This window comes from Populus trichocarpa, chromosome 13 (genome assembly GCF_000002775.5).
Source record: "Populus trichocarpa isolate Nisqually-1 chromosome 13, P.trichocarpa_v4.1, whole genome shotgun sequence".
Taxonomy (NCBI): Eukaryota; Viridiplantae; Streptophyta; class Magnoliopsida; order Malpighiales; family Salicaceae; genus Populus; species Populus trichocarpa.
Window position 1 is genome coordinate 13,902,235 of NC_037297.2, and position 21,149 is coordinate 13,923,383.

At 34.8% G+C, this 21,149-nt stretch overlaps 1 protein-coding gene across 1 annotated transcript; it reads right to left on the minus strand.

The window, feature by feature from the left end:
- Nucleotides 1-1,810: 1,810 nt before the first annotated feature.
- On the minus strand, nucleotides 1,811-5,190 carry LOC7494407 (uncharacterized). The gene is made up of 4 exons (XM_052446412.1): nucleotides 3,168-5,190; nucleotides 2,731-2,994; nucleotides 2,295-2,414; nucleotides 1,811-2,202 (listed from the first exon to the last, which is right to left on the minus strand). Exons 1-4 carry the CDS (start codon nucleotides 4,272-4,274, stop codon nucleotides 2,152-2,154), a joined length of 1,542 nt encoding a protein of 513 aa, XP_052302372.1. The 5' UTR covers nucleotides 4,275-5,190; the 3' UTR covers nucleotides 1,811-2,151.
- Between the last annotated feature and the right edge of the window lie 15,959 nt (nucleotides 5,191-21,149).

Genomic DNA, 21,149 nt, shown 5'->3' on the forward strand with positions numbered 1-21,149 from the left:
TTTTCAACTCTTAACATTTGATTCATTTTATTTCTATATCAAATTTAATCATTATTTTTTTTATTGTTATTTGTTTTATTTTAGATCTTCTTTTTTTATTGGAACTTTCTTTCTTCAATTTTATCTCTCAGCATTTTGTTAATTGAGAATTTGGTTTTATAATATTTTTTTTAGTTTTTCTTCTATGGGGTAATCCCGACTTCAAGACCTAGCTAGGTCACGGGTTTAAAAAGTTATTTTGAGTTGACTTGAGTAATTTTTTAGGTCATTTTTTACGGTTTTTTTTCATCCTTCAATATTATATTTGTTAGAGATTAGGCTTCATTATTTTTTTTTTCTTTTTATGAGGTTATTTCAATTTTTATGTTGGGTCACGGGTTAACTCATGTTGACTCATGCTAATTTTTTTATTAGATTATCTTTTACTATTGCCTTTTTTATCATATCAATAAATTAAATAAGTTTATATATTATATCCAATCAAGTCAATGACCAACTCTTAAATTTTTCCTACTTTTTTAAAAACATTACCATCACTTAAACATCTTTTTTCTACATTACAAAATGTTTAGTCTAGCTCACAATATAGCATGAACCACTAATTTAGTTTAATAACTATAAAAAATGGTTTATGTACCAAATTTAACCTCTAATGCACCACCATCTGCTAGCATGTCTATGGTATTGGTATCTCTACACTTGAAAATGCTATATAATTAAGACTAGGATCATGAGTCATTTGATGCTCAATATATAGTTGTCAGCTCAAATCACTATATTATTAAGTCAACTCAATTTAACTCAAATCAATAAACTCAATTTAACTTAAATCAATTATTTTTATTAAAAACAATGTTATTTCAATTTAACTCAAAATAATTATTTTTTATAAAAAAACAATATTATTTTAATTTTTTAAAATTCTTTAGAGTTAACCCCAATTGAGTTTCATTTGGGTTTAGTCAAGCTAACTAGATGACAAATTAATTTGCTAAATTTAATCGAGTCACCGCTAAGCCAAAGCAGGTTCAACAAAATCTATATCCAAAATCAATGTCCAAAATAGGCAAGTAAATAAATAAATAAATACTCAGCAAGGTCACCAAGTCACCAGGTCGATCAGCCAAGCCAACTTAAATAACCATGGCTCTCAAAACATTCCCATCCACCGTCCACGGGCACTAATTTAACCTGCTGCTCAGACTTTGATACTTTGAACTAGTTGCATGACATCAGCTCTTCATGAGAAATAGGTAGAGATCATAGTTTCTTGAGGCACATGGTCGAAGACTTTTCATTTTTTGATGGAATGGTCAGACTTGATAACAAAGTGACATCACCTAAAAAACAATTCCTGGTCCAGGACGGGAGATGTGACAAATGGCCTGGATAATTAGCATATCACTCAACAAACTTAAGGCAGATTATTATGGTTAATGGTATAGTCCAGATACTTAAATACGTAGCCAGCAGGAACAAAAGAGAACAAAAATAAAAATACAAATTATGTTCATCAATCCAAGAGCGATATGATATATTTCCAACAAGCATAAGATTCAGAGCCTTGTCATCAAGCCCATAAAGCGGCACCAAACTTCAAAACTCCATGCAATGACAAACAAACAGACATCTCCAGCCTCCGCACAAGAGCAAGTACGTGCTAACAGCTAATAGAAGAACCGTCAATTATTAGCCTCAAGCCAGCCAGACAAATGGAGGCTAACCATCAAAATTCAAGATGTGATGACGATATATAATTCTTCATTCAAGAACAGACTGGCACAAAGAAATAAGATGTTTAAAATTGATCGACAGCGTAATAAATTCAGCAATTTAAATTTAAATTCACGATTGGCTTCCATACCAATTCATTTACACACAAAGCAGAAATGTCAGCCATGCACAATCATGTATGTATTCATCCTGTTAGACAACAGGTCAATGCATTGTTTTATGAGACAGCTATGCACAAAAGTAAATGAACTAAAAACCTATTTCTGCTACCTGAAGAGTTTATTTGTAGTTCTGAAAAAGGATCATAGCAGTTACCTTTACAACAGGTTAAAGACCTTTGTTAAGAGTAAAATCTACATCCTACAACTGAAACTAAAGTCAATTGAAAGGTTCGGCTACTCAAACTTGTGCCCAACTCTACTCTTCAGGTCTATAGAAATGCAGCAACTTCAGCGGCAACACCTTTTCCTAAAAAAAAAAAAGAACATGGAGAAAGGGTTCAGTATTACAATTCCAATTCATCACAATAAAAGTTGCAAGCACAGAATAGAATAGAATACCTGAACTGGTTCTCCAGATTGTGAAGGGAAATGAAAACCTGTTGAGCAATTCTCCAAGATCTCTGGATTTTTCATCCATCCTCTATGTCCCTCACTCACTTTGATCTTGTACTTGAACATCTGAAACAGGGAAGAATATCATGATATTATAATTGAGAGCACTTGAGAATTTCTCACTGCTTTAATTTCCCAAAGGATTTTGCCAGTAAAAGAAAACCTTTTTTATTGAGGGAAAACCAATCACAACCTTAAAGTTAAAAGCCAGTTAATCTTTCCTTCAAATTCACTCCGTAAAGACTAAACAAACATTTGACAATAGAATTGTTTATTTAACTGGAGAGAAAATTCTGTAATTCCCTATTACTGGCAGAGTGCAAGGAAAAAACATTAAAAAAAAAAACAACACAATGGCATGAACAAATGACAGAAACCATACTTCTGAAAGAGGGGTAAGTGGCTTCTCAAACTCATCTCCCTCAATGTTCACACCGGTGCCTTGGCAGTCTGGACAGAACACAGAAACAATTGGGTTTGGCAAAACATTCACCGTTCCATCCTTTCCTGTTGTATTTGATTTGGTTCCATTCTTTTTCCTAGATCTTCGCCCCCCTTTGGTACTGACTGTCTGATTTCGAACAATTTCAAACTCACAGTAGAGTATCCAGTGTATAAGGCAAGAAGCGTGAAATACATGAAATGCCTGCAAGAAAAAAATATTTTTTTCAAAAGATACTAAACTAATTCTTAATGTTTCACCTCAAACCAAATCAATAGAAACAAATTAGTATATGCCCCAACAAGTATCACAACGCATTTAGAGCACTAGGTAAAACATGATCTTTGAGAAATGACAGGTGAGGAAGAGAATGTTACCCCATACACATTTCTGCTACTGCAAGCAAGTTTTCCAGTCTTCCTGTTCCAAAGCGTTGCTACATCTTTCTCAGGAAGCATCTTTTGCTGACAGATATCACACATTTTTTCTGCTGCTATGCGCTGTTGCTTTCTTACCTCTCGCCTTACTGTCTTGTTTGATATAAATCTGGTGTGCATGAGCTGATCATCATATCGATCCAGCACCAAATTAGAAGAGGCACAAGTTGTCTTTGAAGATTCTTCCTCGCATAAACCATACTGATTAGTCAAAGATCTACTAACATCCTCTGGCTCAGAAACAGATCTCTTCCTTTTCCAATTACCCCTCTCATCATTTTCTGTCAGTGCTGGAGCACTAGAAGAGAGCAATAGCTTCACATCATCAAACAATCCACTCTTTCCCAATTCGTAATCATAAGCAAAAGTTACAACACCAAAGTCATGATCCAAAACCTTGACCTTATCCTCATCATTAGAACTCTTTTTCCCCAGCCATTCACACCATATTCTACTAATCTCATTTGAACCATCCTTCTTCTCATACATCCTGGCAGCAATCTGTCCAGAACCCACAAGCGTTGCTTTCAAATCAGAAACTTCTTCTTTAAGGCGCACACTCGGAATCACCAGATCAGAACCCTCATCACTACCACTTAAATTCTCATCAACAACCGTATCACAACCAGGTTTAAGATTTTCAACATATTTAACAATTGCAAGATTATCACTGTTCTCTTCGAACTTCAAGAACCTACTACTCTCTTTACCATCCTTGATTGCCAACTGTTCCTCATTCCCACTCGAAGCATCAAAGAAATGAATCCCATCACTAAAGGGCCATGGGTTCGGTTTCAAAAGAGTAGCTTTCGCAGCAGATAACCTCTCAGTATGAAGATTACCCCTCAAGTGATCAAGCAAAATGGTATCACTATAGCACGGGGAAAGACACAAAGTACAAAAGAATATGAACCGCTTGCCATCCTCGCGAAGCTCCAAATAAGGGTGTCCTCGTGCTCTCACCCTACTAAGCGTAGTTCTTGCTAACTGTTCCCTTAAACTACTAGCAGTTGTCTTCGGGAACCCAACTTCACGATTTCCAGCCATTGCAACAATTTTCCCGCCAAAAGTCAAAATTCAAATCAGCGAACTTCGAAAGGCCAAAATACCCTTACCAAGGCTTCAAATCTCACACACGGTTCTTGACGTACTTCCTCCAGTTATTTGAAGCAGAAATCTCCGAAAAGCCCAAAGTACCCCCTATCGAGACTCCAAATTTCCACAAGAACCTTCAGAGTTCTTGCTATTTTTCATTCAGTCCCTTAACGCATAGAGAGGTTTAAATGGCCGAAATACCCCCAGAAAAACTTCAAATTTACACAGAACCTTTTGAAACCCTAAATTTCAATGAATCGAGATTTTACCAAATCGACACTAGAATTAGCCAAATTCACACAATAGCCCTAACAAATCTTCAATTCAAACCCTCAAATCACAGAAAAGACAAAATAGAAAGAAAGAACTGGAAAAGAAAAACGAGCAAATAACGGCAGAAAACTATACCGTTTTAGTAACCACTAACTGTACATATTCGTTGTTGAGGGAGCGTGAAACGTATAGGAAAAGAAACCGTTTGAGACCGTCGAGTCCGTACAGCAATTGAAATCGAAACGGTGCGGGCCATTGAAAGAAGAAGATTTGCATGCGAGCGTGAATCCTCCATTGACAGCATCTTCATTTGCGAGATTTTGCAGTGATTTTAGAGAGAATTTTTGATTTCACAGGCTGTTTGGATGGAGAGAAGATGAAGGAAAGTGAGGGAAAATGAGAGGAAAGAGGACACGAGGGGGTGTTCGATGGAGAGGAGAGGTTCTTATGGCGAGGAAGAAATTTTATTGGCTGATGGATGTGTAGCTTAGTTTTTAAGATATTTTATGTTTCGATTGATTGAAGGGTTGCGTGTGGGGTCTGGTAGATTCGGATTTTGGGTTTTTGATGCCTAGATAACGTGGGGAGGGATGGATTGGGTGTTTCTGTATTAAAGGCATTTTTGGTAAATCACTGATATTAAAAATAAATTTTGAAAAATAAAAATAAAAATATTATTTTAATATATTTTTAAATAAAATATACTTTAAAACACAACTTTAACCAAATTTCTACTGTTACCTAAGAAGTTGCCGACTGTCTGGCGAGATGTAATGTCTGCGTGGGAATATTTTGGAGTTAATTAAATTTAGTCCCTGAGGTTTAATAAAACTTATTAATTAGTTTTATAGTTTGAAAAAACACTATAAATTTAATCCATGTATTCTTAATTCTTTTATAACTTAATCATTTTTTTGTCCTTTTCATGTTATTTTTAATTTATTTAGTTTTTTTTATTTTAATAAATAGAAAAGTAAAAAAAAATAAAGACGATAGTATGAAAAGATTGATGAGAAAATAAATTATCATGCGATTGAAAGAAATGAATTCCTCTTTTGGACTAAAAAAACAAGATCTTCCTCCCTTCTTCTTGTTATGTATATGAGATTTTATTGAAAATTAATGAATTTAATTTTAATGATTGTAATTACAAATCAATTTGAGTATACTTTAATTACTATATTAAACTCTATTTTTTCTTAATCAAAACTTATTACAAATAATAAAACAAATTACTATATTAAAGTGATTAATCCAAAAACTAAATCAGGTGGTTTTTTTGTACTTTCTTTTCTTCTTCATTTTGCCTTTCTTTTTTAAAAAGTTAGTGACTATACTTTGCTTTCTTTTTTCCTTTTGCCTTTCTTTTCAAAAAGGTTAGTGATCAAAGTAGCACTGGGGAGAGGAGAGTATTAAAGAATCAATTCAATTTAAAAACTTAAGTTGTTAGGTGAGGTTTTAAGATATGATTTATATTATTCTCTAACACACTCTCTCAAGTGAATTTAAACATTTTAGGCTTGAAACTTGCACAAACTCACATTACCTTATGCTTAATTTTTTATCAAATAAATGAAAATAATAAGATTCAAACTAATGACCGCTTGGTCATCAAAGCTCTGATATCATGTCAAAAAATCATCTTAACCCAATAACTTAAGCTGTTAGGTAAGGTTCTAAGATATAATTTATATTATTCTCTAACACACCCTCTTAAGTAAAAGCCCTTTGGACTTGAAACTTACACAGATCCACGTTACCTTGTACTTATTTTTTTTTATGAAATAAACAAGAATGGTGCTCTAATATCATGTCAAAGAACCAATTTAACCTTAAAGCTTAAGCTGTTAGGTGAAGTTCAAATTAATATATGATTTATATTATTCTTTAATAGAGAGAACATCTCTTATTCGAGTTTTATCACTTGTATTTCTCAATTCACATGTAAGTGTACAATCAATTAAGAATCTTGAGTTGACGAGCTCTCTCTTATAAGTTAGAGATTGCATCCGATGTGCCCAAGTGTGTGTGTGTGTGTATATATATATATATATATGCTGGAAGTTAGGAACCGGGAATAATTGCAATGAAATGGAATCTTGCTAATAAGAGTTGGGTTTCTTACTAGACAGTTGTGTGAGTGTTAAATGTTAATTAGGAATATGAGAAAAAAACAACTGAGTTTAATAAACCTTTTAGTTTAGTTCGTTCATTCTATATAGAGTGTGTCCTAAGAGGCTAAGACCAACTTATGCCGAGTCCATTCATTGGCAATTGGTTCTTCACACTTGCATACATGCAGGGGCAGGGAATTAACAAATCATGATAATTATTTATACTGTTAAAGTGATATTAGGCCATAAATTCTAGGACTTCCAAACCAATATATATATATGTTAGGGATTACCATATTAGATTTCATGTTTTTTGGTAATACAATGTGTGCTTTTATAAAAATATTTTAAAATAATTTTTTAAAATTTGTTTTTTTTAGTTTTAACAACATCCGCATATAAAAACTACAAAAAAATCTAAAAAAAAAAAATACTATTTTATATAAAAACAGTTTGAAAAATATTTAAAAAATCAGACTGAAAAAAAGAAGGAAAAAGAATAGCAAAAGTGTGACCTTAGATTAGCATATAATGGGATCCTATGCATGAAATTGACAGGTGGTGGCCAAGTGCTTAGACAGGTAGGCTAGGAGATAATTATACATAAAGCTTAACTTTTATTATGAACTCATAAATCTCAAACAATTTCCTTCTCTGCCATGAATCCTCAGCTTCATTCACACAGTAAAAAATCCAGGGATTTCCTCATTATAAGACCCAACATTAACCATGAAATGAAACTCCAATGCTACATTCCCATGTTGCCATCCTTCTCCTTGGGCAGTTTTTAAACAAATTAATTACGTAATATGTTATCTAATTGAAGACAGAAAGCTGCTTTGATGCTCTTAAGTACAGGGAGAGCTACGAACACTAAGATTTTGGTTGAAGAGAAGAACACAGACAAGGCAGCAGTAGAGTAAAGGAATTGACATCAATAAATCCAAGACTAAATAAATCAACAAATCTCTTTAGAACACCATTAGGACCAACTCAAAAACGAAAAGATTAAGAAAAAGCAAGCCCTATAATATGTTCTAAACATGACAAGAACAACCACTTACAACAAACTTGACTAATCTTGGTTGGTATAAATAACAAAATTAATCAGCGTTTCTTCAGGTTCGTGACCTTCTTCCATCCTTTCTTGCATGAATTTTCCACAATCTTGACTCCTTTCGTGAACAAAACCTTGAGCTCCTTGGCTCTCTCCTTTACCTGCTTCTCAAAATCACCCATGTCTAGAGATAGAGAAAAAGGAGAGAAAGAGAAGAGAAAATAAGTAATACAAGAGAAGGAATAACCTTTTAGCAGAGAATCTAGAGGTATATATAGATGAAGAGGAATTAAGGGCAAGCTAAGATTAATTTTTTTTTAAAAAAAAACGTTGTCTTCCTGTTAATTGGGTAAAGATAGTAGCTTCGCTGGCCTGGCAAAACCCTAAAGAAAGAAGTTGTAGCAATTCTTGGTTGGATCCTACCAAGATAAGGTAATAACGTGGGATCCAATACATGGACGACACGTGGCGAGGATCAAGTGGGTTTTACTTTGGTTATCTCAATATTACACGTTGATAGCGGGTGGGAACAAACCGGGGGGTTTGTAATTTGTATTTGTTAGGCAATAGTTTTCTCCTGTGATTAAGTTTCTAAATTTATTACACTAATTAAATATAAAAATAATTTTTAAAAAATAAAATCGAGTATTGCAACGGAAAGAGTATCTCTTTATTGGACCATGAACAGTACTTGGAGAGTTGCAACCTGCAAGGGATTAAGCTGACGTTCACATCATACTAAAGTAATATTTATTGTTTAAAATATTTTTGTTTAAAATTATATTAAAATAATATTTGTTTTATTTTTTAAAAATTATTTTTAACATTAGCATATTAAAATAATTTAAAAATATATAAAAAATTAATTTTAAATAATTTCTTTTAATTTTAGAAAATATATATACAATACCACGCTACAAACACTGCTTCGAGTTTGAAAATGGTAAGGAGGATATCAAGACAGATAAGATCATCATCCAGTGAAACGTCCCTATGAATTCAACTTTGAAATCATTTTTTAAGATTTTCGCTAGAATATATTCATGATGTGGGGCAAATGGTCTTGCTGTTTAAATTATTGCATGTCTGGTATGAGCAGAGAAAATGACTTGATGAGGATGCATCGAGGGGGACAAAAGACAGATGAATGATCACAGAAACCGATACTTTTCGTCCAATCATAATTGGGTCTCCTTCAAATCAAAGCGAACCCAAGTGGAAGCTTCATGAGAGGATCACCCATTTCTAAACCACAGGGAACGTGGACATTTTTGGCTATCAGGGAACGCACCTTGTGTTCCAGTGAGTACAAGTGTTATTATTTGTATTGGAATGCAATGCTAAAGAATGTAAGTGATCCATGCTGATTTGAGAAATTGGCCACTGAAATCTTATTTTTCTCCTACCATGGCTCAATCGAATAATAGTTACAAATAATAATTTATCTTTTTTTTTTATCTAAATCCTGATATTTAGAAGTTTACTATATACTAACATAAGAGTTTAAACTGAATTTTTAAAATATAATTTATATTATTTTTTAACAAATTATATATAACAACAATAAAATTTGCCAATACTACAACCTTACGGATCTTCTCTATGTATAATATATATATTCCAATTACATATAATGGTTTTGGATACGAGTAAGTAATGTAGTTGAAAGGATGCCGGCCTTGCCTGGCTAAAGTTTTTGGTGCTTATGTTTTCAAGCTCCTCGCATCACTATATATAAGTGTAGGTGTTCTCTGCAAATTAGTTTTCGAACTATGCGCCGTTGCAGGTACAGATTCAAGGTGCTAGCAACAGCTCTGTGTGTAGTGTTTTTTTTTTTAAAAAAATCACCACGACTAAGATCATGGGTACAATATCTTAACCTGAATAGTGAACTATCTTTTTATTTATTTTTTCTTATTTTGTTCTTAGCTAGGTTTTTATTAGGCTTGAGTCGGATATACTTAAAGTCTAAACTGAAGACAGACGTATTAGATAATTAACCAAAACTTTTCACCAAATAATTTAGGGCAAATTCAAAATCTTGATCAATTATAGCTTTCTAGTGTGCCCATTACCTGACTCACCACCCCTCTCTCTCAGAGAATAAACTCAGTTGGTGATGCTCAAAGCTTCAATCTTTGAATCTCTCACATTGTAGAAAGATTGCAACTTCCCCTCGCTTTATCTCCCTCTTAACTCATACAAACTCTTCAAACTCAGCAAGTTTTTCTTCTTTTATTTCCTCCTTTCTGTAGTTCTCTTGTGTTTAAAGTTTCTAAAAACTTACACTCTAAGCATTTCCTTTTTATTTCTATGTTTATCTCTTTCTATCAACTTTTGTGGTGATTATTAATTAGATCTGCAACTGCTTAGAGCACAACCCAACTTTTTATTTATTGCATTTCTTTAATCTAACTGCCTTTGGTTATTAAAGTTTGACTTTTTAAGTTGAAAGTTAACATTTTTATTGCTTTTTTTTTTTGTATCACCGGTAAATAACTTTCTTTTTATTGGAATTATTAGGTGTTTTCAGCTTTTTCTTTGTAACTGTCATTTCCATAAATATTTCTTTTTGAATTTTGCTAATTTGGAAATTTGAGTTCTCAATTTAGGAGGAATCTTGGTGGGGGGGTTTTGTTCATTTTTTTTTATACTAGATTGATTGGGGTTTTTTTATAAAAAAAAATAGAGATTAAATTGAAAAGAAAACAACTTGGATTTAGGTGGGAAGAAATTTGAAACTCAACTTAAAAATATTTATACAATTAGGGACCAAAGTTAACGAAAATGACAAAAATTGTTGCGCATGGGAACACACCAGCATGTGGAGGACCTGCCACATTATGATGGCGCGTTCAAAATCCTCTTGCCTTCATAAATGATCTTTCTTGGTGTTTCTGGAAGTGTCTAAAGCAAGGCCATTCATTATAGGCAGCGTGTGGCGGCTATTTCCCAACGGGACAACCAATTTTCCTTCTTTTTTTTTTTTTTTCCCTTTCTTTCCCTTGAATTAAAAGGATTAATTAAAAAAAAATTATAGAACATGAAAAAAGAAAAATAAATGTTTTTGCCACTTTTCAAATTCACGCGGTGCCAATAAATATGCTGTTACAAGAGAAGTAATAGAGAATCACCTTTTTATTATAATTATAATTAATGAAAGTTCACGTGTAGTGGATAAAATTTAAATGATATATTTTTTTATTAATGTGAGTATTTGAGTTAATTTATATGTATCTTGATTAATTATACAAGTTCTAAAATTAATGACAATATAAATATTTAGTGATTCTGAAGTTTGTGAGACTTGAACTAGTAATTTTTATAAAGTAAATTTAAAATCTAACCAGTTGAGTTATATTATTTAGATTTTGATATGTTAATGTTTATGTATGTGGTTGGATAGATTATTTGGATGGGCATGTTGAGTAATGTTAAGCACGAGACTATACGTTTTTATCATTACTAATTCAAATTAAAATTCTCAATTCAGTGCTTATACATTTTTATGCTGAATGAAAGGGATATGCTGCACTGCCCTACCTAGTTCTTCTTAACATTTTAAGCCAAAACACCTCCGGTGTTGATGTACGTATGAGAAGGCGATCAACAATCTCCTCAGCCAACAAACGGACAAAACATGTTGCTTCATCAGACTCAATAATACTACCTCTTCTAGCCAAAACACCTCTGGTGTTGATTTTATGAAGGATAGCCATCCAAAAAAAAAAGTTCAACTTTAGATTTAGCGAGTCCTTTTCATACACCATTGAAGGAAATGCTTGTACTAGGCTGACTAGGAAATGAAAGAAGCCTACACATAGATTTAACATGTATACATCCCATTATAGATTGACTTCTAACTCAATTTGTCCATAACCTTGCTGGACAACGTTAATTTGGACAACATACCAGACATAGAAATTCCAAATCCAAGACAAGTCATCGATCCCACACACCCATGTTAGCAATTGAAGAGTTTTGTCTTCCGAAAGGTAATATATATAATCTTGGAAACTGTACAGTAAGACAAGAATTGCCAAGCCCTATCATTCGAGATGAAGCTGGTACCGCAACCATTATCAACTAACGCACAAATTTCTTGGTTTGCAATATTCTAAAGTCTCACGTCCTTGGCACAACCACTAACAATCCTACACCATGTACTTCCCCTTGCATTAACCTTTTCTAAAGATAAATTTAAAGCAACCTTTTGATGATGAATATTTGAGACAACATCCTTCCATAATCCGGTGTTAGAGTTCCCACCCTCCTCACCAGAAGCTGAACAATCTTCGGCATATAGTTATCATGCCCAATCCATTTCATAAAACGATGAGCCATTCACTTAGAATAGATAATTTTGCTTTTGAAATAAACAATTTGATCCAGCTTCTTCATTTAAAATGTATTTTTTCAGTGAAAAGTTGCCAACCTTTATTGAGACAATTCTTCTTCCAATAGATAAATCATTTCAGTTTGATTTATGGTCCTCTCTTGCTCCTTCCAAGGTTGAGTTTAATCTCTAGCTTGCAATTATGAATAAACTATCTATAAAAGCTTTTCACCACCGACAAGGTCTGTTACAAGTGAGTGATTTGAGTTGTCATTTCAATAATAATAAAAGAAAAATTAAGCCTACAAAACATGTCTTCCTTTATTATGAGGTGGTATGGAAATTATGGTCACCGGGTGGTGACTTAGTTAGGCCAACAATGAATCTTACTAAAGTCTTTTGATGATTTTTACTTAAAATGGCATAAAATGATTTTGGGATCATTTTTGGATATACTTACTACGATCACCAAATGGTATTTTTATATAGACAAATAAGGAAAAAGTATATAGTGAATCATCATGAATTCCTCCTCCTCAAAGTATGCTTAAGTGGAATGTAGATACTTCTGCAAGTAGCAAGCTTAGATCCTCGGGGATTAGGGGTGTTCTAAGGGATCACGAAGGAAAATTTCTTTGTAACTTTTCTATTCCATATGTACAGGGAATCCAATGGACCTAAGGTTTGGAGAATTCAAAAGGCTCTCATTTTAAATATTGATTGTTGTTGTGCATCCTTTAAGGGTTGTATTGTGGAGTCTGATTCATATAATGCAATTGCTTGGATAAAAGGAAGCAATGTCATGAGACTGTTGTGATTATAATGTGATTTTAATAACATCTCCAATACTTGTTTTGGGATTTCTCACATGAGTTTTACATATATTTACAGAGAAAGTAACCATGTAGCGGATCATTTGGCCAAGGCTTTCTCACATGAGTTTTACATATATTTATAGAGAAAGTAACCATGTAGCAGATCATTTGGCCAAATAAGAAGTTTATAGAGAAGCTGATTTAGTTGTATGGTTATAATCCTCTTTCATATATTTATATTTTGCTTGATTTATATGTTTTTATTAAGTAAATAAGAAGTTAGTTAAGTTTGCTTGGTCCTTGTTTCATTTTGTATCTTTTCTAGCCTATCTCTTGTTACTTTACTTCTTCTATTTAGCCATGCTTTTCATGGCTAAATTAGTTAATTAATAAAATTTCTCGTCTTTCATACGGAAAAGGGGATGAATTAAAGTTTTCATTCATAAATAAACAAATTTTTTTTATATGTTTACAATTTTCTTAAAAAATCTTTGGCCGGTTTCAACTTTCACAATCAATAAATAATCAACTAAGGTATCTTTCAATTTAAATATCTCATTTTGTGAATATTCCATTAGTATATGGATAATGTGATTGAACAAAGAAAATAAATATTTATTATTGTTGTTGTTGTTGTTGTTGTTTTATTGTTGTTGTTACCCATTTTTGAATTCCTACACAAAAATGAAAAAAATACAAAAATATATATTCGGAAGAAATCCAAAAAAAATAACTGGAGCGAGAAAAGGATGTTGGAATACTGAAAAAAGGCCAAAATTGATTGAGAAGGTTCAAAAATACAAAAGGTTGAAATTTAATAGTATATTTTTGACTGATGGAAGCCCTGTTGACAAAGAAAATTCAAGTTGAGAAAGAAAAGTCTAAAATCAGATGTTTATGGACTCAATTAAATTTTATCTAAAGTTTAATTGAATTTATGGAGGGTTGGATTGTAAGAAAAATTGATTTTTAAATCAATTTAGACTTTTATTGGAAGAAATTAAAGTTATGGGGTTCAATTATAATTTTAAAGAGTTGATTTGGTCAAATCAGGGGTTTAATTGCATAATTATTGAAGTTTGATGGCCAATTAGGGATTTAATTGAAACAATCCGAAACAAAGGACCAAACCGGAAAAGGAGCTAAACTCAAGGGATCCAATTAAAACTTTTCCGGGGGGCTTGATTACAAAATTGCAAAAACATCCAAGGATTAAATCAGAAATATCATTTTGAAATTGAAAACGGCGCCGTTTCATTAAGAATTACGCGCACTGTTCATGGTCTTCTTCAAAAGAAAAAACGGCCAGCAATAAAGAGACAGGGGAGGCGTTGGAGCTGCAATCAAGGGTGGGCGCGTCTCGCGGCTGATGTTCCTCGCCGCCGTGATGCACGCCGGCCGTTACCAAGAAACGCCTGCGACCTCTGGCTACAAAGCCAGAGGAAGAACCGAACCAAGGGGGGCAGAAACACAGAGGGAGGGAGAGTGTAAGGAATAGAAGAAGAGAGAAAGGAGAGAACACAGTGGGAAATTCAGGAGAGTGAAACACAAAGGAAGGCCGCACGAGGATAAACAGCAGAGCAAAGGAACGGCAGTAGGAGAAACCGAGCGGCGAATCAAAGCTCACAGACAGCAGGGAGGTCAGCACCACCACCGGTTTCCTTTTTCCAGAACCAGGTATGCTCATTTCCTTTCTTCGTAAAAAATTTGATGCATGTTCGTCTAGAAAAACAAAAAGAAACAGAAGACGAGAAAGCCAAAAGATCGCCATTTTTGTACTCTGTAACCAGGGGTCCTCGTTTTTTATGTTAAAAAACGACAATTACCTTCGCACTGTTCCATTCACGCGTAAAATTTTACGCGTGAATGGCTTGGTTGGGTCACCGGCTTGGGCCAGTGACCAGGTGGCATGGGTCCAGTCCAGCCACATGGGCCGGGTTGGACCCAGCCCGAAAATAAAAAAAATTTCAAAAAAATTCTTTTCAAAAAATCTATGATTTTCCGCAAATTTTTTACTTCATTTTGATCAATATTGGTTTTTATTTTTATACTGTAAAGATACAAATCCGGTATTAAAATACCCGGTTTTCGTCAAAACATTTAAATAATAATAAAACAAAATGTTTTGTTTTCATGCATACGGTCAAGTATCTCAAAAAATAAAAATCATATCATATTTTCATACAACAAAAATTCAAAAAATATGTATTAGAAAGCATTTTGGTTTTAATAATCAGTTTATTAAAGTCACGAGAATTAGGCCAATATTTCAAAATTTTCAAAAAACTTATTTTGTTTTCTTTTAATATCTAGGGTTATGATCTTATACATAAGATGTATTCCGGATGTTAAATTCTTTTGTTGAGGTTAGAACGATTAGGTTTTACCCGATAAGATAAGAACCTCCTTACTGAGGAGTACTTTTCTTAAACCATAAACAGACCAACAACAAAAAAACATGACAAGACCTTAAATTTTATCAGACAATAAAACAATGCACCCTACCTTAGATAAGGCTTATTTGGGGTGCTAATACCTTCTCTTTATGCAACCAATCCCCGTACCCGATCTCTGAGACCAGTTAGGGTTCCTAGTGACCAAAATACTAGGTGGCGACTCCATTCATGCTTTCCACAGATAAAAGACAAGAATTCATTGTCTCCTCATATTTTCCACATAGATACATTAGATAATATATGAGAGTGGATGTTTTTCACCACGAAGTCGCACACGTGTGACAATTTTTATTTTTTTATTTTCTTTATTTTCTTTATTCAATCACATTATCCATATGCTATTGTAATATTTTCTAAATGAAAGATTTAAATTCAAAGATACCTTAGTTGATTATTATTGATTGTGAAAATTAAAATCAGCCAAAGAGTTTCGATTATGAAAGGAAAAACATAAACAAAAATATCATAATTTATTATTATTATTATTATTTGGGACTTAAAACTTTCAGTTATGATGATAAATCTAAGGTTATATAAATATATTTGGTTGAAGGAACAAAGTGAGATATGAAATAAATCAATTTATGGGACATTTATTAAGTGGATTTATGTTTTATAAAAAAAAGGACAGGATACAAGTCTCCTTTATTTTCACTGATTTTATTGTTTGAATTTTTTTATACTAAGATAGTAATCAAAACGTTGCTTTTAACCAAGGGAGAGTAACACTTGCAACAGAGCAAGAGTTCCCAACTAACTAAGGAGTTATACAGAGTTTCACGACATACACTCTTGACACACGACTAGAGTGTAAAGAAAATGCTCAAGGAGAATTGTTTTATGAAGAGTTGGAGAGCCTGCAGGCTTCTAGGAGTTCAGTGCTAACTGTTAGCAACTGGATGTTCCAGTTAGGATGACAATAATTTGAAAATCATCAGGTGTTCTAGCAAGCTACTATGACAAAAGAAAAAACAAAGCGTTTGTCTTGAAATAAAGGTAGTATATATACAAATGATTTTTAGTTGAAAATACTCCTCTTGTTATCTTTTAAACTAGTGACAATAATATATCTTGGGTTTGGCTACCCTAGAGGTGTTTTTTTTTAAAGCTCTTCAAAAGTTTTTCCCTTCATAACCAAATAACATGTTTCTTTAAGTTTTCCGCACTTATATTTATTTCGTTACTAATTAGGTTTGCAAAGTATTAGCAAGTTGCTTCTTAACATATAGGGAATAAGAACAGGACCATCAAGTGGTATCAGAGCAAGTTCACTCATTCTAGAGTGAGATCTATTTTCCTTGTTAAACATTTCAACATTGACTTCAGCATTGCAATTCAACAGTGAGAACTATACCTATTGGAATGTGAGGATGGAAGCTTTCCTCAAATCACTAGACGAGAAAATTTGACACTCAGTTGAGCATGGATGGATTAAGCCTAAAACTCTTTTCAGCAATTAGACCAGATGTTGTTATCTATTTTTGGGTTCCCACATAAAAAATAAAAAAATACAAAAAAATATATCAAAAAATATTAGGAAGAAATCCAATAAATAATATGAGTGAGAAAAGGATGTTGGAATGCCGAAAAAAGGCCAAAATTGGTTGAGGAGGTTCAAAAATGCAAAAGGTTGAAATTTGACAGTATGTCGTTGATTGATGAAAGCCCTGTTGACAAAGAAAATTCAATTTTGAAAAACAAATATTCAAAATCAGATGTTTATAGATTCAATTACATTTTATTTAAGGTTTAATTGAATTTATGGAGGGTTTGATTGTAAAAAAAATTGATTTTAAGTCAATTTAGGCTTTTATTGAAAGAAATTAAAGTTTGGGGGTCTAGTTGTAATTTTTAAGAGTTGATTTGGTCAAATCAGGGGCTTAATTGTATAATTATTGAAGTTTGATGGCCAATTAGGGACTTAATTGAAACAATCCGAAACCAAGCACCAAACCGGAAAAGACGCTAAAATCAAGGGATGCAATTACAATGTTTCCGGGGGCTTGATTACAAAATTATAAAAACATCCAAGGACCAAATCAGAAATATCCATTTGAAATTTAAAAAAGGCGCCGAAACTATTCATTGTCTTCTTCGCTGGCAATGAAGATAGGAGCAGACAGTGGAGCTGCAATCAAGGGAGGCATGTCTCGCGGCTGATATTCCTCACCACCATAATGCACGCCGGCCGTTACCATGTTCCTGCCATAACGCATGCATCCTCTGGCTATAAAAGCCAGAGGAGGGACCGAGCAGAAGGAGGAGAAAAAGGAAAGAGGGAGGAAACACAAGGAGAAAGACGAGACAGAGGGGGGGAAGGAAGAAAACAGAGGGAGAGAGGGAGAGGAGAGCAGAACAGAGGGGAGACACAAGACAGAGAAGGAGGAAGAGAAGAGAGGATGGGAAATCTTTTGAAAAGAACGGAAAAAAAAAAACAGAGAGAAAGGGGGGAGAAAATTACAGAGGAAGAAGGCAGGAAAAAGGAGAACCACCGTTGTTCTTCCTCTCCACCGCTGCCACCGTCGCCCCCCACAGCAACCTCCACCGTACCGTCTGAAAGCCACCAGCAGCTCCACCCTCACCAGAGACCAAAAGGAGAAGAACCAAACAGAAACAGACGAGGAAGGAAAAAAACAGAGGCTGGTGCCTCTGCACGGGGAAGAAGAAGAAAAACTGCATCAAACACTGCCCGCCACCGTCATAACCACCGTGAGCCATCGTCGGCTTCCTCTCCACCGCCACCAGCATCAGTGTGAGCGTACACCAATACCATCGTCTTAGACATCGTTTCCGCCAGGTTTGTTCTCCTCGTCTCTGTGCATGCAATTCCATTTTGCATTTCACTGTTCAAGTGAATTATAATTCACTTGAACAGTGAAATGCAAATGTTACTGTTCAAGTATAATTCACTTGAACAGTAACTACTTCCATTTGCATATGTTACTGAGCATGCACTCGTGAGGAAGCTCACGTGTGACTTTTGTTTTTCCAGCCGGGTCTCGCGCAGCCACATACACTAAGTTGGACCAGTAAAAAAAAAAAATTCAAATTTTTTTTTAAAATTTATGATTTTTTCATATATTTTTATTGTATTTTGATTAATATTGGTTTGTATTTTTATACTGTAAAGATACAAATCCAGTATTAAAATACCTGGTTTTCGTTAAAAAAATAATAAAATAATAAAAAATAAAATGTTTTGTTTTCATCCATACGGCCAAGTGTCTCAAAAATAAAAAAAATTTATGTTATATTTTCATACAACAAAGAAAATTTCAAAAATATGTATTAGCATACATTTTGGCTTTAATAACCAGTTTATTAAAGTCACGAGAACTAGGTCAATATTTCAAAAATTCTAAAAAAAAATTATTTTATTTTCTTTCAATATCCGGGGTTACGACCTTATACGTAAGACGTACTCCGGATATTAAATTCTTTTGTTGACGTTAGAACGGTTAGGTTTTACCCAATAAGATAAGGATCTCCTTACCGATGAGAACTTTTCTTAAACCACATACGGACCAACAACTAGAAAACACGACTGTCGCACGTCAAAAAATCAGCGCGGCATCGGCTGGCGATTTTTTCGTTGTTCGTTTTGCTTGGTTCGTTGGAGTCGCCACCTAGTAATTAATTGCGGGCTACTAGGAAACCGGATGTACTGGTCTTGTCTGAGATTCATGGGTAAGGGACTGGTTGTGGTTAGGGAAGGTATTAGCACCCCTAACGCACCCTACCTGAGGTAAGCTGCTTCGTGGACTTGATATGTTTTTAAAAATAAAAATTTTAGCCCAATTCCAAGGCTTCGATAAATCAGTTATTAGTTCCCAAAATATATGTAGATACATGTTCTACATTTTTATGGAAAATACAACATGATTTTTATCTGTCCTTTAGATATTTGTGCATATAAATTAAAATATTAAATTCATTCCTTTTTTTTTTATTATTTCAATAACATACATAAAAAAAATACACACACACAACACATCTCTTTTTCTATTATTCTTTTCTTTTCTTTTCTTTTACATCCACAGTTACATAAAATATAAAATACAAACTATGAAAAGAAAAACTCAAAATTACACAAATATAACATTAAACAATTCTAAAATTACAAAAAATGACCCAAAACAATCCGGGGCAGTGCTGGTAACCTCTGAGTCGCTGGAATAGTGCTGTGAAGACCTCTGGAATAGCAAGGACAGTGGCGGCGCGTGGATCTCACGCACCACCGCCGCTGGCGGCGCGTGGATCCACGCGCCGCCGTGAAATCAAACCAGAAACAGGGGGGCCAGAGATGGCTTTCTCCCCTCTTCTCTTCCTTGCCGGCGGCGACAACGCCGTTACCTGCAAAACACCCAAAACGCAACAAGCAAGTCTGTTTTAGTCTTGTTTTCAGATCGGCTTCCCTTCCTTTCCCCTTTTCAAATCTGGTTCGTTCGGGTTCTTTGGATCTGCCTCACTGCAGATCGGTCTCCTTCGGTCATCTTCTTCTTCTCCTCTGCTTCGGGCGGCGCTGCTGGCCGATGGTGGATCTGTGGTCGGGCTGGAACGGCGCTGCTAGCTGACGGTGTGGAGGCTGTCTGGGGAGGAAAGGAACGGCGGCTGGTCTCTGTTGGTGTTCGCTGGAGGCCGGCGTTGAGCTGCTGCTGTTGTGGTACTCACTGGAGGCCGGCGTTGATGTCTTCCCTCGCTGCTGTTGTTCGTGGGTCTCGCTGCTGGAGCTGGGTCGGCCGAGAGAGGAAAGAACGGTGGTCGGTCGAGAGAGCCAGAAGAAGAAGGAAGGTGCTGGGAGCAGGGGAGGAAGGAGCGACGGACCGATCTGGGTCCGTGAGGGAGGTTGCTCGGCTGCTGCTGTAGTGGAAGGAAACGGCTGTGATGGAGAGTGAGCGGCAGCGGCTGGGAGAGAGGAGAGGCTGTCCGGTGGAGGTAAGGTGAGGTGAGGGCTGGAGAAGGGAGCAGCTGAGAGGCAAGGGAAGGGGCTGTGTTTGGGCTGAGGGAGCTCAGCCCCTTGGCTCGCGAGAAGAAGGAAAAATCTGATGAAGGTGAGGGGAGGAGATGCTCGGTTTTGTCAAGGAAAAGGGAGGCCGGCTCTGGTTTGCCTTGACAAAGATCAAGGGCTGAAGCCAATGGGGGTCCTGGCCGGGAGATGGTTAGAAGGATATGTGTGGGGGAGATGGAGAAAAATCAAACGGTGGGGGGCTGGCGGCTGCCTCCCCCCGTGAGGGGAGAAAAAATTAGGCTTTTAGGGTTTTTGTTATGCCTCTCCCCTCAAATTTCAAAATTACCCCCCCCTCTTGTTTGAGTTGTGAACCAGTATTTATAGGTAAAATGTTGCATGGATCTCAAAATTGGTCCCTCAACTTTCTTTCTTTTTTTGTAAAATTTGATTTTTCTTAATTTTTTTGTATTTTTGAAAACGAGCAATATCAACGTCGACTCAATGAAGAAAATCAATGATTTTAAAAATAACGCGTTAAAAGTTGAACGCGTTCCAAATGTCGTTGAAAATTTAAATTCTTTTAAGACGATGCTAAAAATGCTAAAAACGATGCAAATGTATTAAAAATGTATTTTTTTTGGATTTTCAATGTTTTTCGCTATTTTTGGATTTTTTTAAAAATTTATCAAAACATGGGTCAAAAATTGGGTAGCAACAGATGCCCCCTCTTTACAATGCTTACGAAGCAAAACTCCTCAATGTTTCGCATAGTAAGCTTTGTAAAGAAAAACTCTAAATGTTTCTTTCTTTTTTTTCGTTAACTTGAGA

Excerpts from the sequence above, each read along its gene's own strand:
- LOC7494407 (XM_052446412.1), bottom strand. The coding sequence starts at position 4,274 with ATGGCTGGAAATCGTGAAGTTGGGTTCCCGAAGACAACTGCTAGTAGT. Across the intron at positions 2,995-3,167 it reads GTAGCAGAAATGTGTATGGG|GCATTTCATGTATTTCACGC; the intron begins GTAACATTCTCT and ends TTTTTCTTGCAG. Across the intron at positions 2,203-2,294 it reads AATCTGGAGAACCAGTTCAG|GAAAAGGTGTTGCCGCTGAA; the intron begins GTATTCTATTCT and ends TTTTTTTTTTAG.